General features: G+C 34.1%; 2 protein-coding genes across 6 annotated transcripts in view; both read right to left on the bottom strand.

Moving 5' to 3' along the window:
• The window catches only part of LOC131552243 (uncharacterized), a 59,743-nt gene extending 47,282 nt beyond the window's left edge, over positions 1 to 12,461 (bottom strand). For all 5 annotated transcript variants that reach the window (XM_058795880.1, XM_058795883.1, XM_058795882.1 and 2 more), the window contains exons 1-3: positions 11,865 to 12,461; positions 10,187 to 10,255; positions 6,177 to 6,329 (exon numbers count right to left, since the gene is read on the bottom strand). In XM_058795880.1, the coding sequence (XP_058651863.1) occupies positions 6,177 to 6,329; positions 10,187 to 10,255; positions 11,865 to 12,329 (687 nt within the window). In that variant the 5' untranslated portion in view covers positions 12,330 to 12,461. The remainder of the gene's footprint in view (positions 1 to 6,176; positions 6,330 to 10,186; positions 10,256 to 11,864) is intronic.
• On the bottom strand, positions 12,389 to 13,474 carry LOC131552244 (protein myomixer-like). The gene is made up of 2 exons (XM_058795885.1): positions 12,893 to 13,474; positions 12,389 to 12,617 (listed from the first exon to the last, which is right to left on the bottom strand). Exons 1-2 carry the CDS (start codon positions 13,033 to 13,035, stop codon positions 12,389 to 12,391), a joined length of 372 nt encoding a protein of 123 aa, XP_058651868.1. The 5' UTR covers positions 13,036 to 13,474.
• Between the last annotated feature and the right edge of the window lie 8,759 nt (positions 13,475 to 22,233).

The raw sequence follows: 22,233 nt of genomic DNA, 5'->3' as shown, positions 1-22,233 counted from the left end.
AATGTACTTGAGAAGCAATTTAACTTCAATATTAAGTCTTGTTTTATGAAAATGTATCAAAACTAAGCAAGTTTATGTTTAAAACAAGAAACTCATTTAATTTTGGTCCATTCTTCAGAAAATAAGAACAGGAAAAAGTTATGAATTATCAAGCAAATGTATCTTGATTTAGAAGTTATAAATAATTCTAATGGAAAACAAGATAAGTGTGTGTTGCAGTGTGTTGCAGTGCAGATAAGTTGCAGTGTGAACAAAAATGCATCACAGTTTCCAAAAAAATATTAAGTGGCAAAACTGTTTAATGATAATCATAAGAAATGTTTATTGAGCAGCAAATCAGCATAGTAGAATGATTTCTGAAGGATTAGCATATGGAAATCATTATATTTCAGACACTGAAGACTGGAGTAATGATGCTGAAAATTCAGCTTTGCATCACAGGATTAAATTACACCTGAAAATATATTTAAAAATTGTGTGTATTAATTTGTAATAATAAATAACAATATTACTGTTTTTACTGTATTTTTGATCAAATAAATGCAGTCTTGGTGAACAAGATGCATCAAAAACAAACAAACAAAAAAATGCTAGTGCATATATATGTTTTATATTTTAGTAATTTTTAAATGCTAGTCTGATAATATAATAAAATATAATACACAGCTATCTAAACATCCTTGAATCAAGAAACATTTACTTGAGAAACAAAATGACATAAGACATGAAGTCTTGTTTTTGTTATTTTTAAACATATCTGCCAAAGGGGTAAAAAAAAAAAAATTAATCCAAATTTAAAAACAAGATTATTTTTCTTGCCCCATTGTCAGGTATATATTCTGATTGGAAGAAAAAAAGAAAAAAAACTAATTTAATTCTCACTTAATTTTTTAAACATCTTATGCCATTATGCTTCTGAAGCAAATGTATCTTGGTTTAAGATTTTTTTTAGACATTTTTTAGAAAATGAGACAAAATTGCTAATTACTAGATAAGTAAATATAATATAATATATCTAACTAACTAAAATAGTGAATATCAATAAATGCAATAAACACTACATAATAAAATGCAATAAATAAAAGATTTATTTATTTATACATTTATTTACTTATTTATTCTTTCAGGATAAAGATTTGAAGCTGGTGGAAGAGAATATTCCTACCTCTAATAAATATTACTAATGAAACCTGCTCAAAACAAATGTTAATTCTACAAAATGACCAATTTCTGAACTATTCAGGCTGGATAACATCAGGATGTTAGTTTCAACCTTTCTGTTTTTTCTTTGGATTTTATTGTTAATGTTTGAAACATGAACACATGTTGAGACACTTAAGGCCCATTTTACGCTCGCTTAGCTTTCCGAGTGCACTCTGGAAACACAATATTAAGCAAATAGCAGCATATGAGAAGTTACAGTCGCTGTCTATTATTTCACGCCGAGGAAAGTGAAGTTCCTCTGTGACTTTTGTTTTTGAAGAAAATAGCGATTGCTTATGTCTCGACTTACAGAAAGCCTTCAGAAACATCATCGGGAGATTGCTCACCGTTTCTCAGATATCATGTTATGAACAGTGAAGGTTTCTTTTGGCTGGAGCTCACAGATTGTTGCATAAGGCTTTTGAAAGCACCATTTCTGGCCATGTTTGCACTGCGTGAATAGAAACCAGCTGGCCGAGTCCAGATAGGTCCTGGACATGTTTATTTGGTATGAACACAATGTATGACCACTGGCGGTCTTCAAAAAGCCCACCCACATCAGCACAAACCAAACGATTGTTAAATGAAGTTGTCATTTCTGCAAGACTAAATGCATGTGATCTCCAAAGCCAATAAAACCAACATATCGGGCTAAATGTAAGGAGACAGCTTAGGATAATTATTAGTGCTGCTGGCTACAGAAACCATCACTATTGCTATTGGGCATATTAAAATATTAAACCTCGCCTCGTAATTCGTCCCAGACAGACATGACTGATCGCCGAGAAGACGTCTGTTGTTATTTTTGCTCGACTATTTTTTTTCCTACCTTTTTAAGAAAATATAAAATCATGTGCACTGTAAAATATTTCAAACTCCTTCAACTTAAAAACATTTTTAATCATAACCAAATTGGCGGTACAAATCATTTGAACTTATGTTTTAAAATCTCATGTGTTTGAATCTTGTATAATGCAGTGTTATTTTAGTAATAGAGTACCTATTTTTATATAATATATAATATTTTATATAATTTATAATTTAAATTTGAGTTAAAGTTTAAGTGATTGTGTTGTGTTTGTCATTTTAAAAAGTTTTTTATATTTCTTTAAACTTTTTATTCATTTTTACTTCCATTTTTAGTTATTTTAGTGTATCAAGTTAAACTAAAAATGTTTTTATTTTTGTATTTTTGTTTTAATATTTTGCATCTTAATTTCCATTTTATTTTAATTGTAGTTAGTTTTAGTAATTTTGTTAATATTTTCATTTTTTAAATGTCAATATAGAATTTGATTCATGTTTACTACCATTTTAGCTATATTTGTATATCAAGTTATCTTTTTAGTTTTAATCGTAGTTGAAGTTTGTTATTTTGTTGTGTTCATCATTTTAATAGTTTTTCTCTTTTTTAAATATATATGTGACCCCGGAGCACAAAACCAGTCTTAAGTCGCTGGGGTATATTTGTAACAATAGCCAAAAATACATTGTATGGGTCAAAATTATAGATTTTTCTTTTATGCCAAAAATCATTAGGATATTAAGTAAAGATCATGTTCCATGAAGATATTTTGTAAATTTCTTACCGTAAATGTATAAAAACTTGCATTGCTAAGAACTTCATTTGAACAACTTTAAAGGTTATTTTCTCAATATTTAGATTTTTTTGCACCCTCAGATTCCAGATTTTCAAATAGTTGTATCTCAGCCAAATATTGTCCGATCCTAACAAACCATACATCAATGGAAAGATTATTTATTCAGCTTTCAGATAAAGTACAAATCTCAATTACAAAAATTTACACTTAAGACTGGTTTTGTGCTCCAGGTTCACATATATATATTTTAATACATCAAGTTAAACTAACTTAAAATGAGAAATCTTGCCTTGGAAAAGATTTGATGATTTTTTCTTTTTTTTTTTCTTTTCAGTTTTAGTTTTTATAACCTGAGTAAAATGTAAAAAAAAAAAAAAAAAGAAGAAGTTGGTAAATTATTTTAATTGTTTAAATTCATGAAAATACATATTCTACCATGACTTATTGATCATATCATTTTTATCATGGTCTCAGAGTTTCAGTATAAATCCAAATCTTTCTCACATCAAAAACACACAGGAGATACACATCACAAGTGGACAAGAAAAACAAACCCACCACAATGTTTGGCAAGATCTCACAGTGCAAATAAAAAAATAATATGATGTCACTTCTAATAAAAGATCAGCCATTATTTTTAATGGCTTCCCACAGGCTCAAAGGTATTGCAATATTCGTGGCCTGTGTAAACAACTCTATCGTCTCATTTCTACCCCACCGTGATGAGAAACCCATGACTTCATACTTTGTTTCTTCCGCTTCCCTTTAAAACAATAGTCCGCTTTTCAAAAAATAACATTCCGTAAATCATAATGAATGTTTTGGTGAAATGATATGGCTATAGATGTCATCAGCGCGGCTGAGGTCATGCAGGTTTTCCAGATTCCTTCTTTGAGTAAACCTGTACTGTGAAACTGATATCTAACAGGTTATTTGATTGTTTAAATGTTCGACTTAAAGTGAAAACTCTTCCTCATACGTGTGGTTAGTATGTGTCTTGTTGATGAGACATGTACTGTTCGATTACTAATTACCTGGAACAACATACAAATCTATCAAATTTTTGATAGCAACATTTAATCATTGCAGTTAATAGTGTTCACCGTCTGTTTGATTACATGCAATTTGTAACTAACTGCATGATTTTTACTGTACACTTCTGTCATAGTCACCACTAATAACCTACTCCTAAATATAATGTAGAAACTTAACATTTTCTGTAAAGCCGCTTTGTTTTCATTTTTTTTACAACGATTTGTATCATGAAAAGCGCTATACAAATAACTTGTAAAAATCCCACAGACTAACACCAGCATTCAAAGGTTTGGGGTCAGTAAGATTTTTTAAAAATGTTTTTGAAAGAAGTCTCTTCTGCTCACCAAGTCTGCATTTATTTGATAAAAATGCAGTAAAATCAGTAAAAATGTGAAATATTATTACCATTTAAAATAACTGTTTTCTATTTGAATACATTTTAAAATGTAATTTATTCCTGTGGTGCAAAGCTGAATTTATGATCCTTCAGGAATCATGTGGATTTGCTGCTCAGGAAACATTTCTGTTTATTTTTTTTTTCGTGATATTTTGATGTATAGAAAGTTCAAAAGAACAATTTATTTGAAATAGAAATCTTTTGCAACATTATAAATGTCTTTACTGTCACTTTTGATCAATTTAATGCAGCCTTGCTGAATAATAGTATTAATAGGCAAACACTCACATTTTCTTAAAAAAACAAAAACAAATATCTAATTTCTTTTAATTATCAAAATTATACAATTAACCCATTTTTATGTGAATCCCAAAAGGGTTTTTATGGGGCAATCCTAAAGAGCACTGGAGGATGTGTTGACTTTAATTCTACTTTATGAAACGCAGGCCAATTTCCATATCCTTGACTCTATAATGCTACGCTAACACAGATTCATCAGTGCTATCAGTCAACCGAATCGCCCATAAGAGATGGAGGCTTTGCCCAACACGAATATTCATCCAAAGGCCATTTCCTAAACAAATGGCAGCATTTCTACAGCCTATTAACATTAACGACGTGTTACTGTTCCTGAGGCTCGTCTGTCATCTAAAACACTGCGCTGCCCACTTCACTTCAGCTCAGTAAATCTCACAGGTCACACGGGCCGCTGAGAGCAGCAGCTGCGTCCTGAAGCAAATATCCCCGAAAAATGTCCTTGTATGTCAGAGCGAGCGTGGCGATGAGATAACGCGAGCGCTCGAGCGGCTCGGTTTAGTCTCAGAAGGCCAGAGGCGTGAATAGACAGGGCCAAACAATGATCTCATCCCAAAATAATTGCTCCTCTTGTGGCTGTTCCCTTCCCTCCCACTCCCCTGTGCTGCCCGCTCTCCAACTTCAGACAAAAAGAGTGAAAGAAAAGAAACAGAGGGGCTTGAACGGGGTCAGAAGGGCCAGGACGCTCTGTTTTCACCTTTATCTACACTGCTTTTTTGTCTGTAAACGGCAAGTGTAATTTTCCACATTAGTGATGCAATGTAACTCAACCGATTCAGTTTAGCTGGAAAAAAATCAAAAGTGACCAAACACAGGTCCACCTATCCACAAAGGCAATGTCGTTTCCAAATATTAAAACAAAGTCTGAATTTCAGCTGTGAAGTTGAAGCAAAATGAATGATGAATGAATGAACATTTCCAGGATTGATTTCCCCCAAAAGCAAGAATTAAAAAAGAAATTTTGCATAAAGAAAATGAAGCAAGCTTTTTTTTCTGCATTTTCAAAATATTCCCTCCAATGATGATTTATATTTTATATATATTATTAAAAATTATATTTAAATTGTTAGTATAATTTGCACGACTTAATTACTAATTTATGTTTATTTAAAATAATTTCAGTATTTTGTATTGTTAAAATAAATTGTTACAATGTAAAAAATATTTTCTTTTCCGTAAAATGCAACAAAAAGTAATGATATAAATTGTATTTAATATGTTAATTAATATTAGCATAATTTGCAGGAATGCAATAAAATGTATGTATGTGTGTATGTGTGTATATATATATATATATATATATATATATATATATTTTTTTTTTTTTTTTATAAAATAATCTGCAAAATGCATAAGCAAATTAACAATACATGAAATGCTATTTCTTTCTTTCTTTCTTTCTTTCTTTCTCAAATCCAAAAAGTAAAATTTGTGCCACTGAGCATGTTGTTGGCATATTGTTTTATTTTCTTGTTTTAAGCAAATGCCTTGCATGACTGCATAAAATCCAAATGAATAACATATAAAATGGTGCTGCTGAATTGTTTCATTTTTTATTCAGTTCAGTGAACTATTCTTTCAAGCAATCTCTCTTGATTTTCACTGACGGAGTGCAGCGATCATACCTGAGTGATCTCCTTATTGAAGATGGCGTATTGATGAGTAAAACTGTGGTCATTTTGCACCGATGAGACTTTTGAAACCAAGCACACGTCTTTGTGCTCGCAGGACAGACTGTCCACCACATCCTTTCTTGCTTGGGTTTTGAGTATCTGGGTCTATGTGGAAAGAAATATGAAATTATCACTTATTCATGGGGAAAACTGGTAATATATACAAGCTAAAACATCTGAACACTGTGCTGGTGAACTGAAAAGCTTGTGTGACGTCATTGTGAGTTTATATTGAGAGTAAGACGCTTACAGAATGGAAGAGCTGCGAAACATGTCCGGGCAAGAAACAAGGTCATTTCAGATCACTGCAACACGGGACCACAAAACCACAAAGTAAATTCCCACAGTGATTATGTCATCGATGACTACGAGTGAGGAAGAGCAGCTCATCGACACCATTCATGTTTAAATATGTGACGAATCAACCACAACACCACATTGAATAAGAAAGGAACGAGAAAACACATAGATAAACTAAAGTACTACTTGTTTAAAGTGTCTACAATCTGTTCAAATCAGAATATCATAAGTCTATAAGCGGGCTCAGAAATTAATGCTGGCTTAAAAATGGCATCAAAATGAACAAAAATGCCCCACGAATTCAAGGTAATGGGGCAAAAAATGCTGCTGCACAATTAAACTAAATCTATTCCTGCTGTCACGATTAAAGTGAAAGGTGAAAACGAATTAAAAGTGTCAATTCATGGCATTAGATTGCATCAGGTTTATGTTTGCGCACTTTTTTGCAATGCTGAGCATTATAACCAATCACACATGTTTCTGTCGCGTTTATGAACTCAATGGCCAATGCGTTTATGCGATTAGATTAGTCAGCGATAAAACACGCCAATCCGAAGCATTTAGATGAGTCATCATCATAAACACCAGAGTTTTGTTGCACGCGCACTCTGAATCAATTCGACGCGCTTGCGAATTCTCTCATCTCAAACAACAAAGAGTACAAAAGATGCAAGTAAGAGTTTCATTTCACAGTTTTGTGATTATAAAGGGAGTTTTTGCAAAAGTGCATAATTCATGCTAGACTAACGTTATGGACTGACATGTTTGTGTGTGCAGCCGGAATATGTACAGTAACAACGATGCTAGCGGCGGTGTGTAAAACGGTCCATTTTAACAGATAACGGCACTGTTTACAACACAGAAAGCCATTGCAAACTCATGTCAGACAGTCTTATATTACCAAAAGCCACAGTCAGCACAAACGGTGACGATTACGGTGGTGAGGACGCATTTAAAGTGCTCAAAAAATTGACAAACTCCGTAAAGTCAGGAAACATCTGTGCTGATCTGGTGGGAAAGGGACGCCCATTACATCAACACATCATCACAATCATAAATAAAAGATGAGATCACATGTTTGTGCTGCAAAAACATTACACTGCAAAAAATTATCTTCATCTTGTTTTCCATTATTAAACATCCTTTAAGAAAGATACATTTACTTGAGATGGTAATGCATCCATTTGGTTATTCTTAGTAATTATTAAATATATATAATGGTTATTATAGTTAACTAAAACCACAAAAAATAAAATAAATCAAAAATATTACTTGAAATAAAATAAACGTTAACTGAAATAAAATATACAAAATATTTTTCATTTCTCATTCTAAAATAACTAACTAAGCTACTACAGTGGAAATAAAAATGAATAATATCTATAAACATAAACGCAACAAAATTAGAAATTAAAATTAAAACGAAAAATGAAAATACAAAAATAAAATTAAAAACAGAAAATACAAAAATTAAAAACTACATTATCTCAATGTTACAAAATAACATAGCATATAAATATATTATATTGTATTTGTTTTACATTTAATATAAAATATATATTTATATTAAAAAAATAAAAGGTATATTTATATATTATAGTATTATTTTCTATAAATTATTTTTGTAAGTATCAATTATAAATCAAAAATAAATTAAATTCTAAAATAAAGTTCAAACCATTTATTCAATATTTTTTTAATTAAAGTTTCGAAAAGATAGCCGCAAATCAAAGATGCTAAATTTGTGACATTGAACATGTTTTCTCATATTGATTTTTCTTGTTTTAAGCAAACCAAAAAATGGTTTATATACCCCACATTTACCAGACGATCCAATTTGTCAATGTTTTAAGAAAAATACACTTAATTAAACATACAAGAAGCTGAACATCATAAGCAATTTTGCTTCTCAAGTCGTTTTAAGGGCATTTAAGATACTTTTACTGGAAATCAAGACAAAAACAGTGATAAAGAAAATGATTTTGCAGTGTGTAAATCTAAAAGAGGCCTCACATATGTTGAGGTACTCCATCACTCAGTGTGGATTGGCGTGTCCAGTCCATGTCCAGTGATTCCGAGTGTCATCCCATCCTGTATGAGCTCATGTTTTCCACACGATTCCCGATCCGCTCGGCCTGGTCACACTCGCGCGGCGCCCGATCGCAGATGACTCAAGCCTTGGCCTGCAGGCGCTCAGGCTGCGACCGGTTTGTTTTGAGTGCTGATTTCCCTTAATGTTGCGAGTAAACATTTATTTCGCAGGCATCGTGCCTCGCAAACAACAGCGCTGTGCGCAGGTGGCCCCGACCGCAGCCGCCGTCTCATCAAAGGGCGGTCCGCTTTTTAAGGGCCTCGACTCACATTACCCCAAAACGGCTGTAAAAGTTTCACCGCTGCTTTTTCCTCTGCAAAACCCAACTGAACACTTAAAATAATAAGTCGTTTAGGCTTGGCCTGCTGTGCCACTGACATCACTTCCTAAATTCCAAGAGCCCATTATCTTATATACATCTGGCTATGGCTGAACACAAACCACTCAAGAGGGAATTCACGGTCAAAATTAAATTCTGCTGCACACAGGTCTGGGGTCAGTCGTGTGTTCGAGCAGTCGAGGAACAAGAAGTACAAGATCTGCAAAGCGATAGACCAACAGAGAGATGATATAGTTACAATACCACTGGCTTACTGTGTCAAAGTCTGTATAGAGTGCAACAGTCAAGTTCTGGGAGTGAAAAACTCATTCATTTTGTACTCGGAGAAACAGATTTTTAACAATAGCGTAGAAAGTTTAAGTCCCAAATACCTAGTAATGAAACCATTGAAACACAGCAAAAAAAGCAGAGCAGTCGCTGCTAACTCCCATGATGCACTGCAAATCAGGATTAAAAGGGAACAAAAACTATTTTTAACAATTTTTTACTTAAAATAAATGTTAGCCCGAAAATAAATATATAAAAAACTAAGCTCACTGCCAAAGAAACATTTCAAATTTTCACTGGGTTTATCTTGATGTACTAAAATGAACTAAAAATTAAATAAAAATTAATAAAAACTATATATAAATTAAAAAACTTTTTTTTTTAAATAACAAAAATTACTCACATTTGAATTAAAATGAATATAGAAAATAAAACTAATTCAAAATCTTTAAAACTATAATAGAATCTAAATGATACTAAAAAACAAACAACAACACTGGTGTGAATTGTGCATTCGGAATTAAACATGAAATGTATTACATTTTTGTATATATTAGAGTATTTTCCAAAAGCTTATTATTATACTGTTTTTATAATAAAGTGAAATAGTTTTATAATAATTACATCATTAACACCACCACCAACAATTTGTGTACTTGTAAAAGAATTTCAATTTCCCAAATTTCTTGCTTCAAATGTTTGATGTGATTAATCTCAGAGCTGGTTAGTTTGGTTCATGCTTTAAATTAAGACTTTTTGAAAATCTGTATGATGAAAATAAATATGAAAAAAGCAGCTAAAAACGGCTCGCTTGTTTTTCAGTCCCTCTTGATAAAAGTCTCCGCTAAACGTATAAATGTAAAATCAGACCATCTAAAATCTAAACGTGAATGATGAAAACTATAATTTTTTTTTTTCAGAATATTGTCATTAAGGTTAATCTGGTAAATCATAACAAGTTACCTGTGGAGAAGAAGTGAATTTCTGTTTGTCACCACCGCACTGCTTTTCACCATCTTTACACAGCAACACCTAAACAAAGACATAAACACTGAGCTGTCATGATTTATATTCATTATCTCAGACAGACAATATTGTGGTTTTGCTTTTCAAGGCCAAAACTGATTATCTGTACATCTAAACACACTAACATACAATAAAAACATTCACTAAGAATGTTTGAAGTTAATTTATTAATTAATTTATATATTAATTGTGATGGCAGATGGACTATTCTGACAATGTCTTTCATACTCTTCTGGGCCTTGACAGTGGTATTTACTTGGCAGTCAATGGGACAGTCACAAGCTTCGCGGTTTTCATCCAAAATATCTTAAATTGTGTTCCGAAGACGAACCAAGCTTTTACGGGTTTGGAACGACACGTTTTCATTTTGGGGTGGACTAACCCTTTAATATATTAAAAACAAAACAAATACTAAGAAATCCTGAAAATCGTGTTATTTCAAAACTAGAAGCATCGTGACTAGTGGTATTAGACTTTAGGACTCCACTCTATATCTATATCGTACAGTATAAATGCACAGAAGCATTTCTTCTGCTGACCCGTTGACATGAAACAAAACCTGGGTGAACGCACGCTGGATCCTGGAGGTGGATTTTAACAGAATGGAGCCTTTCAGCCGAGGCTCTGACATCATTTGAACTTGAGCAGTGATTCCAGGAAGAGCAGCGTTACATAATAAACACATCATCTGAACCACACAGATCCTGAGCACACGACCGCACTCATCTCCTGCCTTTTCCAGCTCATAATAAGACGTGCCTATCAGTTCATGTGGACACGCATGAACTAATTAATATTAAAGCTGAGAGAGCAATGACTTCAGCCTGGATGAGATCGGCTACAATAGTTATATTTGTGTATCACCGTTTCCATGGCATCTCGTTATGTTTTGATTACGGAAGCTTTTACTAAACAACAGCAACATGTGGATTCTCCAAAAACAAGACTCCTCAATACCAGGGGCATGCCATTTTATTCCAGTAACACAATGTTATTGTCCCGAGTAGTTTATGTAAGCATGTTTAACTGGATACAGCAATGTTTCAAAGTTTACTGCACTTACAAGGCATTTTACAGGCTTTATTTCAATCTTCAGTGGCATGTGTGATACATTTATAAATAGTAGATAAACATTTATTATTTTTTCCAATCACATATCAAATTAAATATCTATATTTAGATTTGTGTTTGTGCATTTTTTGTCTTAATATTAAATGCAATCTAATAATAAGCACAGTAAAAATATAAAATATTTTCACTCACACATTCATTCTTTCATTATTGTATCTATAAAAGCACTTACTTATGAAGCATTTTATGCACTTTGTGAATAAAATGAATGCTCATTTCATCATTAATAACAATAATAAACAACAACCTTTTGAGTTTTTCAGGATAGCAACAGTTTTTTTTTACTTACACATTACGTAATATTAAAAATAGATTTTATAGACCAATAAAAATAAAGTTCAAGGCATTTTTGTTAACAAGCTTAATACTCTTTGTATGCCTGCGTTAAAAAGCAATGATGGCTTCACATAAAACAACAAATATTTTCATTTACTTCCATTCTGATTGGACTTCAAATATATAAATTAAAATAAGCGTGTCTTACCTTGAACTGTGAGCTGGGTTTATTCTCACAGCTGACACCCACTATTTTAGGCAGCTGCGTGTTGGAGGATGTGATGTTGTTATTGTTATTAATATTCTCCGAGTTTGCTCTTATTTTCTTCAGCTCCATCCCTGGAGTCAGTCTGTCTTTCGCAGCCTCCATTTGGCTGGAGATGGTGATCTTACGAATGGATCTGGACGCAGCGTTCGGTGGGGAGACTGTGTTTCGGTTCAGGTGGTCGTCGGACGTCTCTTCGCGCCGATGCTTCGCCGCGGGTCCGCAGTGTCTGTCGCGGCCGAGATAAAGAGACACCTGTTCGTTCAGGTGCCTCAGTTTGCAGTTATCCGAGAACGTTCGTTTCGGAAGAAAACCATCGGGAAAGTCCGAGCACTTTGGCACGGCCGGCGCCGAGAGTTTGGTCCCGATGGTGAACGGCTGGATTTTCCTCACGATGCTCTCCGACATGGTTCGTTCTAAATCAAAAGAAAATAATGAAGTCCAAGCTATACTCGTTCCTCCAGAATTTAGTTGTCCACCTTCTTGTGCATGTTGAGAATGCACAAGACGCAGCCCAGGATGGCCTCCTTGGACTCCTGGGAACTGATCCGCTCCCAGACGTGGCGCAGCACGGTGCCGAGGTGGCGAGCAGCCGCCGTGAGGCTTCTGCGAAGGAGCTGCGCGGCAGAGGCTGCTAATCTGCTACTGAGGAGACTGACAACCAGAGAGCGCAGCAAGAGGAAAACGGCTGGCATGCTGCCGGAGAGAGAGAGAGAGAGAGAGAGAGAGAGGGAAGGAGAAGGAGGGGAAGCTTTCGTGAATGAGGGATGAAGTCACCGGACCGGAGTTTCTGTCAGAGCATGTGCAAAGCGCAGGCAGGGGGAGAGGAGGTTGTAAAGTCTGGCTGTCAAAACTTCCTCTCTGACTGAGAACAGAGGAGCCTGGCGATAAGAGCGGGACGGCAGGAGACCCCTGGGTGACCCTTTCGGTCCGGGTGAGGCAGCGCAACAACGCAAAACAGAAGCGCTTACCTTTTGAATGTAGCGTAAATATTTATAAGTAGCAGATCGGCATGTTTCGGAATCTTCCCTTCAAGCGAAACATTCCAAAATTGAAGATGGTCTTCAGATGTTGTCCAGGAAAGATTCTTGGCTTCAATTAAATGCAAAAACATCTGAGGTGTTTATGCTTTCAGCAGCTTCTGTTAACTGGCGGTGCGCTCGCGTCTCTGTCCGCTCTCAAATGAACTGCTTCGGACTTTCTCCACGCGTCTTTGTTCTGGGCCTTGGGAACAGTTGTTTCGACAGGTTTCGCCCCAATGAAAGTGCACAAGCTAATTTAAGCACAGGAATGCCATGTGTTCTAACAAATGATGCCTTCAGGACTGACCTTTGACCCCTTGACAGTGTGTGGAGCTGACTGGTCACATTTACACAGCGGGTTTGAACAGCAGAGAAAACAACTTAGATGTGAAAGTCTGTAAAAGAGGAGAGTTGTTTTAGAATATTTGTTACCCCTCATACTTCTATTAAACGGATAGTTCACCAAAAAATGAAAATTACCTGATCATTTACTCACCCTCAAGCCATCCAGACGAATACAGTCGGAGATTTATCAAACAATGTCCAAGTTTTGTAATGGCAGTGAATGGCTGAAGTCCAATAAAGTGCATCCATCTATCATAAAAAGTGCTCCACACAGCTGTGGCAGGTTAATAAGATTCCATGTGTTTGTGTAAGAAAAATATCCATATTTAAAACTTTATAAACCGTAATCACTACTTTCCACTAACTGTTTACGCACGTCCACGAAAGAGTGGCATTCCAGTGGATGACGATGGACGTAAGCAAACACGGTGACGAATGTGGAAGCGCAGAAGAGAGAGCCAAACAAAACACTGCTCACAAATTTGAGTACAAAACGAGGGTTTGTAAAGAAAAATGTCAGAGGATTTCGATATAAGCCAAGAGGAGACTGGTTTTCCTTTGCTGTAAACAAAATTTGGTTCTCGTGAGACTAGCATATTCTCACCGGAGCTTATGCTACGCTTACGTCCTATGTCATCCGCAGGCCTTTATTATTATAACAGTAGGAAGGCACCGAAATGAAAATTCTTGGCCGAAGCGGAAACCGAACAAAATGAAACAGTGGGCCAAAGGCTGAATACCAAACACGTTTTTTGCGTTTTCCCCCATTTCACCATTGCATAAATTAAATAGCCAAAATATGCTTTTTACTGTTTTGTTTGGCTTTTCAAAGAAAAAAAAACAAATACAAAACAGCAATTTAAAAATATTTAACACTGAACATTTCTTAACATTCTAGCAGACATACAAACAAAGCACAATTTAACTTAAAAGTTTAAGAATTCTTGAATCGGGCATGTGATTGGTTAAAGACAAAAAAGAAGAAAATCTGGACAAGTTGAGCAGCAAATCAGCATATTAGAAGGATCATGTGACACTGAAGACTGGAGTAATGATGCTGAAAATTCAGATTTGATCACAGGAATAAATTACATTTTAATATATATTCACATACAAAACAGTTATTTAAAACTGTAATCATATTTCACAATATTACGGTTTTTATATTTTTATTTTACAAATAAATGCAGCCTTGCGGAGCAGAAGGGACTTCCTCATTACCTCTGCCATTTGACCTGGCCATAACACATGATGTCAGTTTTTACAAGGAGTCGTAAAAAAAGGCTATAAATCTCTCACTCGCTCACAGTAAAAGTGAAGAAACCATGATGAAGCGTTCTGAAATGAGAGAAAGCAATATTAATGTCACAACAGGGAAGCAGAAAATCATGACGGGCACAATTTACAAAATATCTGAGCAAAAAATATGTCTCCTCCTCCAAGACAATGAGGCAGAATGGAAAGTAGACTTTCATCTCCAAAAGAGTTTCATACGGAAGCTTATTTTCGCCACTGAATAAAAAATAAAAAAGGTAATTGCGACTTTTTCCTCACAATTCTGTCTCTCACAAAATTGTGTGATATAAACTAACAATTATGACTTTTCTCAGAATTGCGAGATATTAACTCAGAATTGTAAGAAAATAATATTTTTTCCCCTCAGAATTGCAATTGAGAGTTTATATCTCTATTCTGAGAAAATATACAAATTTGCAACTGCGAGAAAAGTCAGAATTGCGAGAAAGTCAATTGCATACAAACTCGCAACTGAGAAAAAGGCAGAAGTGTGAGTTAATGACACAATTGTGAGAAAAAAAGGCAGAATTGCGAGAATAAATCAATTGCAATATACAAACTCACAACTGCAAGATAAAAGTCAGAATTGCGAGAAAAAAGTCAGACTTGAGTTTATATCATGCAACTGAAAGAAAAAAAGTCAATCGTGAGAAAAAGTCAATTGCAATATACAAACTCGTGAGTTGTAACTGTGAGAAAAGGCAGAATTGCGAGTTCATACCCTGCAATTCTTACTTTTTAACTCACAATTGCAAGTTTATATCTCATGATTCTGAGAAAAACAGTCAGAATTGCGAGATAAAAAGTCGCAATTACCTTTTTGTACATTTCTTATTTGGACTTTCATAGTTTCAGAATAGATCTCAACAAGACAAGTCACTTAAATCTTCATTATTTTACACACTTGCCACGTTTAAACTATTTCATTTCTTTTTGTCTTTGCATTTTTGGAGAAACGGTTGAAAACTCCTGAGCTCTCTTTTCTCTTAGAGCAATCAAACTTTCATCCAGATTCTTTTAAGCCCCATTAAACACCCAGGAAGGACGTTTTAACATAAATAGTTTAGCATTTCACCAATAATTCAGGATTAGGTTTATCATTTAGCAGATCCGTCAGTCGGCAGCGGGCCATATGCTTGTCGCTCCTGGTTATGACATGGTTAATGACTGTTGTAAAAGGCTCTGGTTTCACTATGAAGTCATCCACACACAGGCTTTAATGTGTTGCAGCTTGAACATCAGAGATAATTCTATACATGAGGAGGGGCCGAAGTGAAACGAGTGGAGTTTAGAAAATGCTGGATCTTCATTACGCATGATGTCGCAAGCTCAAAAGCCTCCACTGTTCTGATATTACAATCCTTAGGCAAGACTGTTAAAAACTGCAACATGCCAAAACATTTATCTGCATATGCACAGACAATAAATTACTGGTTCAAGGAACTTTGGAATGAGATCATTGAAATACAATTTAAAAAAAAAAAAATTAAATAAATTTTACACAAGTTGGCCAGATATGACCTCAAATGTATAGTTTAAATTTATGTAAAAGGCAAAATAAAAACGGTTTTCTCGCTTGTGCTGTTACAGTAACGACAAAAGATCTCATTCTCATTACTGCAATGCAAAAAAAAATAAAATAAAAAAGATATATTGTTTAAGCTGTAAAGGTTTCATACAGCATGAGTATTTATTTAATACATGCTGATTTAAAAACTTATATACTGCAAATTTTACTGTATTTGAAATCGCGAGAATGAAGGAAAACTTTAAAATTAAATTCAAACTCCAAACTACAACTCAAAATAACTCACAAAATAAATAGAAGTTGGGGAATTAAATATACTTAACTGTCATGAACATAAATTCAAAAAGAGTTCATGAAACATAAAAACATAATTAACAATAGCCAAACAAACACCCAAAAACCTTAGCAAAAGCAAAAGGTAAAATAAAAACTTTTTGCTTGTGTATCTCATTGCATTTCCCCCCAAAATCCCCATTACGGTAATGATATTACTGTGATGAGAAACAAATATGATGTATTATTTAAATTGTAACGTTTTATACATAATGAGCATTTAAAAATATGCAGACTTAAATTTAATAAATACTGTGCAAATTTTAAAGATTTACAACATAGAAAATAATGGAAATTACAACTAAAAAAATACAATAAATTACAACTCATGAATACAAATTTCTTATCAACTCAAATTACTCAAAAAATTCAAAATAATTCAAACAAATAATTTGAATTTGCTTAATTTTCATGAAAATAAATGCAAAAGGCATTAATAAAATTGCTGAAATAGGCTTAATTTTCTCCATTTAAAAAAAAAAAAAATATATATATATATATATATATATATATATATAATAAACTACAGCCATTATATAATAAACACACAAGCAACAGCATAGCAACAGCCTGACAATCACTTTAAAGTAACACTTTTTTTTTCTTTTTATAAATTAGAAAATGGCAAATCTAGTTAGTCTTACTTTTCTCTTTTGAAGTTTTATTAGTCTTCAAACTAGGCTTAGTCTTAATACTATTAAGAAACTAAAAAGGAAAATATTTGTTTATAAAAGATTAGAGAAAATAGACCAAAACCGCGGATAGTAAGATTGCCGTCTCTTGCATATCAAATAAGTGAGGTGTGCGGATGGTTCTTGTTTAAATAAACATTTTGCTCGTCTCTGAACATGATCTGGCGGCGGGAAGATGACGCTGGGCTAGATGATATCATGCCCTCCCAAGATGATGATAAAAGACATGCTGGCTGGCAGAAGGTGGGCTTATATGCGCTTTACTGCAGTCAATAAACGTGAAAATCTCCTCTGAGATGAGCGCTGACATCATGGCGTGACTGCACTCATGAAAACGTGTGGTCAGATGCTCTTTTCTCTGCTCTTTGATTGTTTGCCTTCATCATCAGGCTTTGGTTTGGGGGTACAAGGCTTTATGATTACAGAAAATTATCTTTTTGCTCACTTGCTGCTAGCATTTGCATTTCCACATGCAATCGCATTACGTAATGACACAAGACCTCATTCTCATTACTGTAATGCAAAAAAATTAATTTATTTTTCTTTTAAAGATGTTATAACATGAGTATGTATTTAGCATGTGCCAAGTAGTGTATATATTACTGTATTACCATAGTGAGAATAATAAAGTACAGCTCAAAATACTCTAACTTAAAACTTAAAATTAACAAAAACTTAAATAAATTAAAAAATAAATGAAAATAAATGCAGAAAGTATTAATAAAATAGTATAAATATGCTTAATTTTCTCAATGAAAACAAAAATACATAAAATAATATTAAAATAAATACAAAAATAAAATGATATAATTATGTTATTATTATTTATTATTACAGCTTTAGATTTTCAATGTAATATTTATTTATTTTCTATTTACTTATCTATCAAAGGCTATACTCATGGCAAACTCAAGAGTAATAAAATTTAATCATAATACTTGAAATGTATACAATAATTTAACAATATTAACTGTACAAATAAACAAAACAAATCAATAATAATACAAATAATAAAAATAATCTTTCAATTTGATATTTAATTAAAATTCTAATATTTTCCCGGTGAATTAAAAAACAAATCCATCAATGTAATATCCGAATAAAAACAAAATAAAACAAATGAAATAAAATATGCTTTAGAGTCAGTCATAGTTTTTTTTTCCACTTTTTGGAATTCAATTAGAATTTTTTAAAGTAATATTATTATTAATAACTATTAATTATTTCATGATCATGATCACAACAGAAACTAGTTTCACAAACGTTCAGAAGGGAAACTAGTTTTGCAAGCACAGTACAGCTGAAAAAGTGGGTTGATGTGCATTTGTTCGAATAGATCAACAGAATGTCTTTTATTTACAAAACGAACAAAAACCACATGTGCCACGCATGATAAATACGTCTAGCCACATCCGTGCCACACACGCAGCATATATCAAGGGCCTCATTAGAGAAAATTACAGCTCTGCACAGAGACAATGGGCCCATTTACTTGACAGAACGCAAGTATCACATCAGTTTGATCTCTTACTCGGATGCTCTGAATAAATGGAGAAGCTTGAGACGTTACGACCGCAGAGAAAGAAAAACCTTTTGATGTGTTTGATCACTGGAAAAGCACGCGGGTCAACTGCTGCTCATTTATACTCAATGACTTCAAAGATTCTTCACAGGAAAGAAAAATCACAAACTACAGCTTTACATTTTCTGAAGAAAACTTACTGTTTGCCAAAGCCAAAAATTCATTCGCTTAGAAAAATAACAGTAACAAAGCTGCATGATTTAAGGCATTGTTCATGTCTGCGCAAGTTAAGCGTCAGACTTTAATGCTTAGATTTGGGGTTTTCTTCAAATCCACAACCCTGTGAGCAACAGTCATGACATCTCTCATCTCAATTGTTTCTCCTACTGTAGACATTCAATGGAAGCAAATGGAGACTTTTGCTAGAGATTTTCTTTCTAAGAAAAAGACCTGTCAGAAGAGATCCGATCGATGTCTCAAACTGTGTCTGCAATCAAATGTCAGAGATCTCAATATAAACTCACATTTCTCATGAAATACTTCCAAAACCAAATGATTGAAAAATAAAAATGGCCCCAAATGATCTCATTTTTGGGGCTGTTTTTTATTTCTTCTATAAGGATTTTTTAGGAACTTAAAATTTTACACAGAGGAGTTTTCTAGCAAATATTTCAGTGTGGTTTAAATTGATCTATAATGGAAAATAAAAAACATTATCCATTATGACTATAGACTTCATTCTCATTACCGCAAGTCTAAAAAAATAAATAAAAAAAAGCTTCTATTTAACAAATGCAGACTTACAAAACATATTGTGTATTTTCAACAGTGAGTATAAGAACTTACTCAAAAATACAAATCAAATTACTCAAAAGAAAAAAAAAAACTAAATATCTCTAAAAATTATTTAAATTAAATATTACTTAAATATACTTAAATGTCAATAAAATAAAAGCAAAAGTGTTAATATAGTAGCCTAATTGATTGTCTCTTTAAAACAAAACCAAAAAAATATAAATTATGTAATATATAATAAGCAATGGCCAAGCAACCACCCAAAACACCCTAGCAACAACATAGCAACACTCTGGTAACAGCCCATAATATCAGAGCAATGCAATAAGACACAATTAGAACACATTAGCAACAGCATAATAACACCCTGACAACCACCCTTAACTGAGCAATGCAATAAGAACACAGAAAACCTTAGCAACACTCTGGCAACCACCTATAACATCACAGCAATGCAATAAAAACACTTGGAACACCGTAACAACTGTATAGCAACACCCTGACAACCACCCTTAACTTGACAATACAATAAAACACTCAGAACACCTTAGCAACACCCTGGCAACCACCTATAACATCACAGCAATGCAATAAAAACACTTGGAACACCGTAACAACTGTATAGCAACACCCTGACAACCACCCTTAACTTGACAATACAATAAAACACTCAGAACACCTTAGCAACACCCTGGCAACCACCTATAACATCACAGCAATGCAAAACAAACACTCCGAACACCTTAGCAACACCTTGGCAACCATCCCTTAACTTAATGCAAAAACAAACAAACAAACAAACAAAAACACTCAGAACACCATAGAAACTGAATAGCAACACCCCAGCAACCACCCATTTCTTTTTTTCAAGAAAATGGTATAAAGTTTTAGGTATAAAGTCTAAAATTGTATTTTCTCATTAAAAAGTACTCCAATAATCGTTGTTTTATTTAAAACAATGCCATTTTTACAGTGCAGAGGTGTTGACTGAAATCTGGTCATAATACAATTCCCATACAAAGCGAAAATGTCTGTGTGTGCAGGAACTAAGTATGTTGGGTTTTGGCTGTTCTCCTACACTAACACAGCGACACGAACAACCAGTTACGGTCAGGATCACCCGCTCATTTCATTGTTAAACACGAAGAAACTGACAGTTGAATAAAATGACAGCAAGTGCAAACACAACATCATAGGAAGAATGGCTTGTTTGACTCGCCAAGCTGGTGAATGAGATGTTTGTGAAAACAAAGGCGAAAGTCGACCGAGAGGCAGACGAAAATGCTGGCAAAGTACTGGTGAAGTCATAAATTTGCGGTGCGAGTATCTTGTTTGTCTTGAATTCCAGAGTCATGAGCTAAACCTCTCGTGTTTTTGTCGTGGGACGCCCAGACACTTGACCTCCGCTGGAATCTCTGAATTGCTTTATTCTGTCCCCGCAAAAGTAAATAATGCACATTCATTTGTCTTACGCCTCAAGCATGCATATTTAAAGGCGAAACACAACAGGATGGATTGTTCAATGCTCCGTCTCGGGTTTTAAGGAACATTAACCGTCAGAACGAGCCCTCTGGCACCCAACAGCTATGACTTCATCCCTTTATCATTGATTTAATATGCTCAGAAATGTGCCAGAGATATGTAGCGAGTTACATACACGCACAATCTGAGAGGAGTGCATGCCTGATGGCTGACGTCTGCATACACCTGGAACCGTGTGGCCTTAGTCGTGTTTCACTGAACCCCGACAACAGCTCATGTTAGCAATGCAAAGAAACGCCAGCGAAAAGAGACCGTTTACCACTAAAATAACAGATTTATTAGTGACTGCCACTGATCTGGACAGGAAAACATGCTATATTAATAAATGATAATAAAAAAATTATAATTAATAATAATGTTTAATTTATATACAGTACATAGAACCCTTCCATAGCTCATGGTTGCATAAATAAATATTTATCAATCAAAACAAAATAGCAAAAATTACATTTAAAAATAATGTTGCCGCAATACAACAACTTAAAGTTTAAGTATATCATTTAGGCACCAGTTTATTAAATTAGTTATAAATTATTATTATTTGTTTCATCTATATAGTACCTTTAAATAGCTCAAGGTTGAATATTAAATATTCAAATTTAACCACCAAACAATTGCATAAATAATTCGATTTTTACATTGCCATGATGGTGGTGTTAATACCTGCCAGGCCATTGCTATACCGTTGCTAATGTGTTCTGAGGGTTTGTTTAATGTTGTTAGGGTGTTCTTGGCACTCCAAACTCATCAGCGATTGTATTTCTGTAACAGAACAGACATGGTTGAAGCCCGGCTGAACTCTACATTTGCAGACATGTGCTCAAACACATGAGATCAGCCTGTATGTCGATGCCAAGCGGAAGCATAAAGCCCAGAGCTGGACGAATATCAAAGACTGTGTGGAGGTCCACTGTACATTCGCAACCTCTGAATTGCTACACATAACCCTACATATCAGTTTGCTGTAGAACTCAACTAGGAGTCATGCAACACTCCTGCTGATTATTTGACATCTCAAATAAGGCTTTTTCTCAGTTTCAGCAAGATCTAGGCCCAGACATGAGCACCTTGGAGGTGATTGTTGCGCATCACTGAGAGGGAAAAAGAGACAAAAATATAAAAGATGTAAGCAATACTTTAGGATATCAGTATAGTAATGTGTTTGAACTTACAAAAGCTACTCTTTCTCTCTTTTTGCTATCAGAAAAAGTTCCTTCCAGAAGAACTGCATCATATT

This window comes from Onychostoma macrolepis, chromosome 13 (genome assembly GCF_012432095.1).
Source record: "Onychostoma macrolepis isolate SWU-2019 chromosome 13, ASM1243209v1, whole genome shotgun sequence".
Taxonomy (NCBI): Eukaryota; Metazoa; Chordata; class Actinopteri; order Cypriniformes; family Cyprinidae; genus Onychostoma; species Onychostoma macrolepis.
This window is presented reverse-complemented; position numbering and strand designations above follow the sequence as displayed.

Excerpts from the sequence above, each read along its gene's own strand:
- LOC131552244 (XM_058795885.1), bottom strand. The coding sequence starts at position 13,035 with ATGTTTTTGCATTTAATTGAAGCCAAGAATCTTTCCTGGACAACATCT. Across the intron at positions 12,618-12,892 it reads ATTTACGCTACATTCAAAAG|CATGCCAGCCGTTTTCCTCT; the intron begins GTAAGCGCTTCT and ends TCTCTCCGGCAG.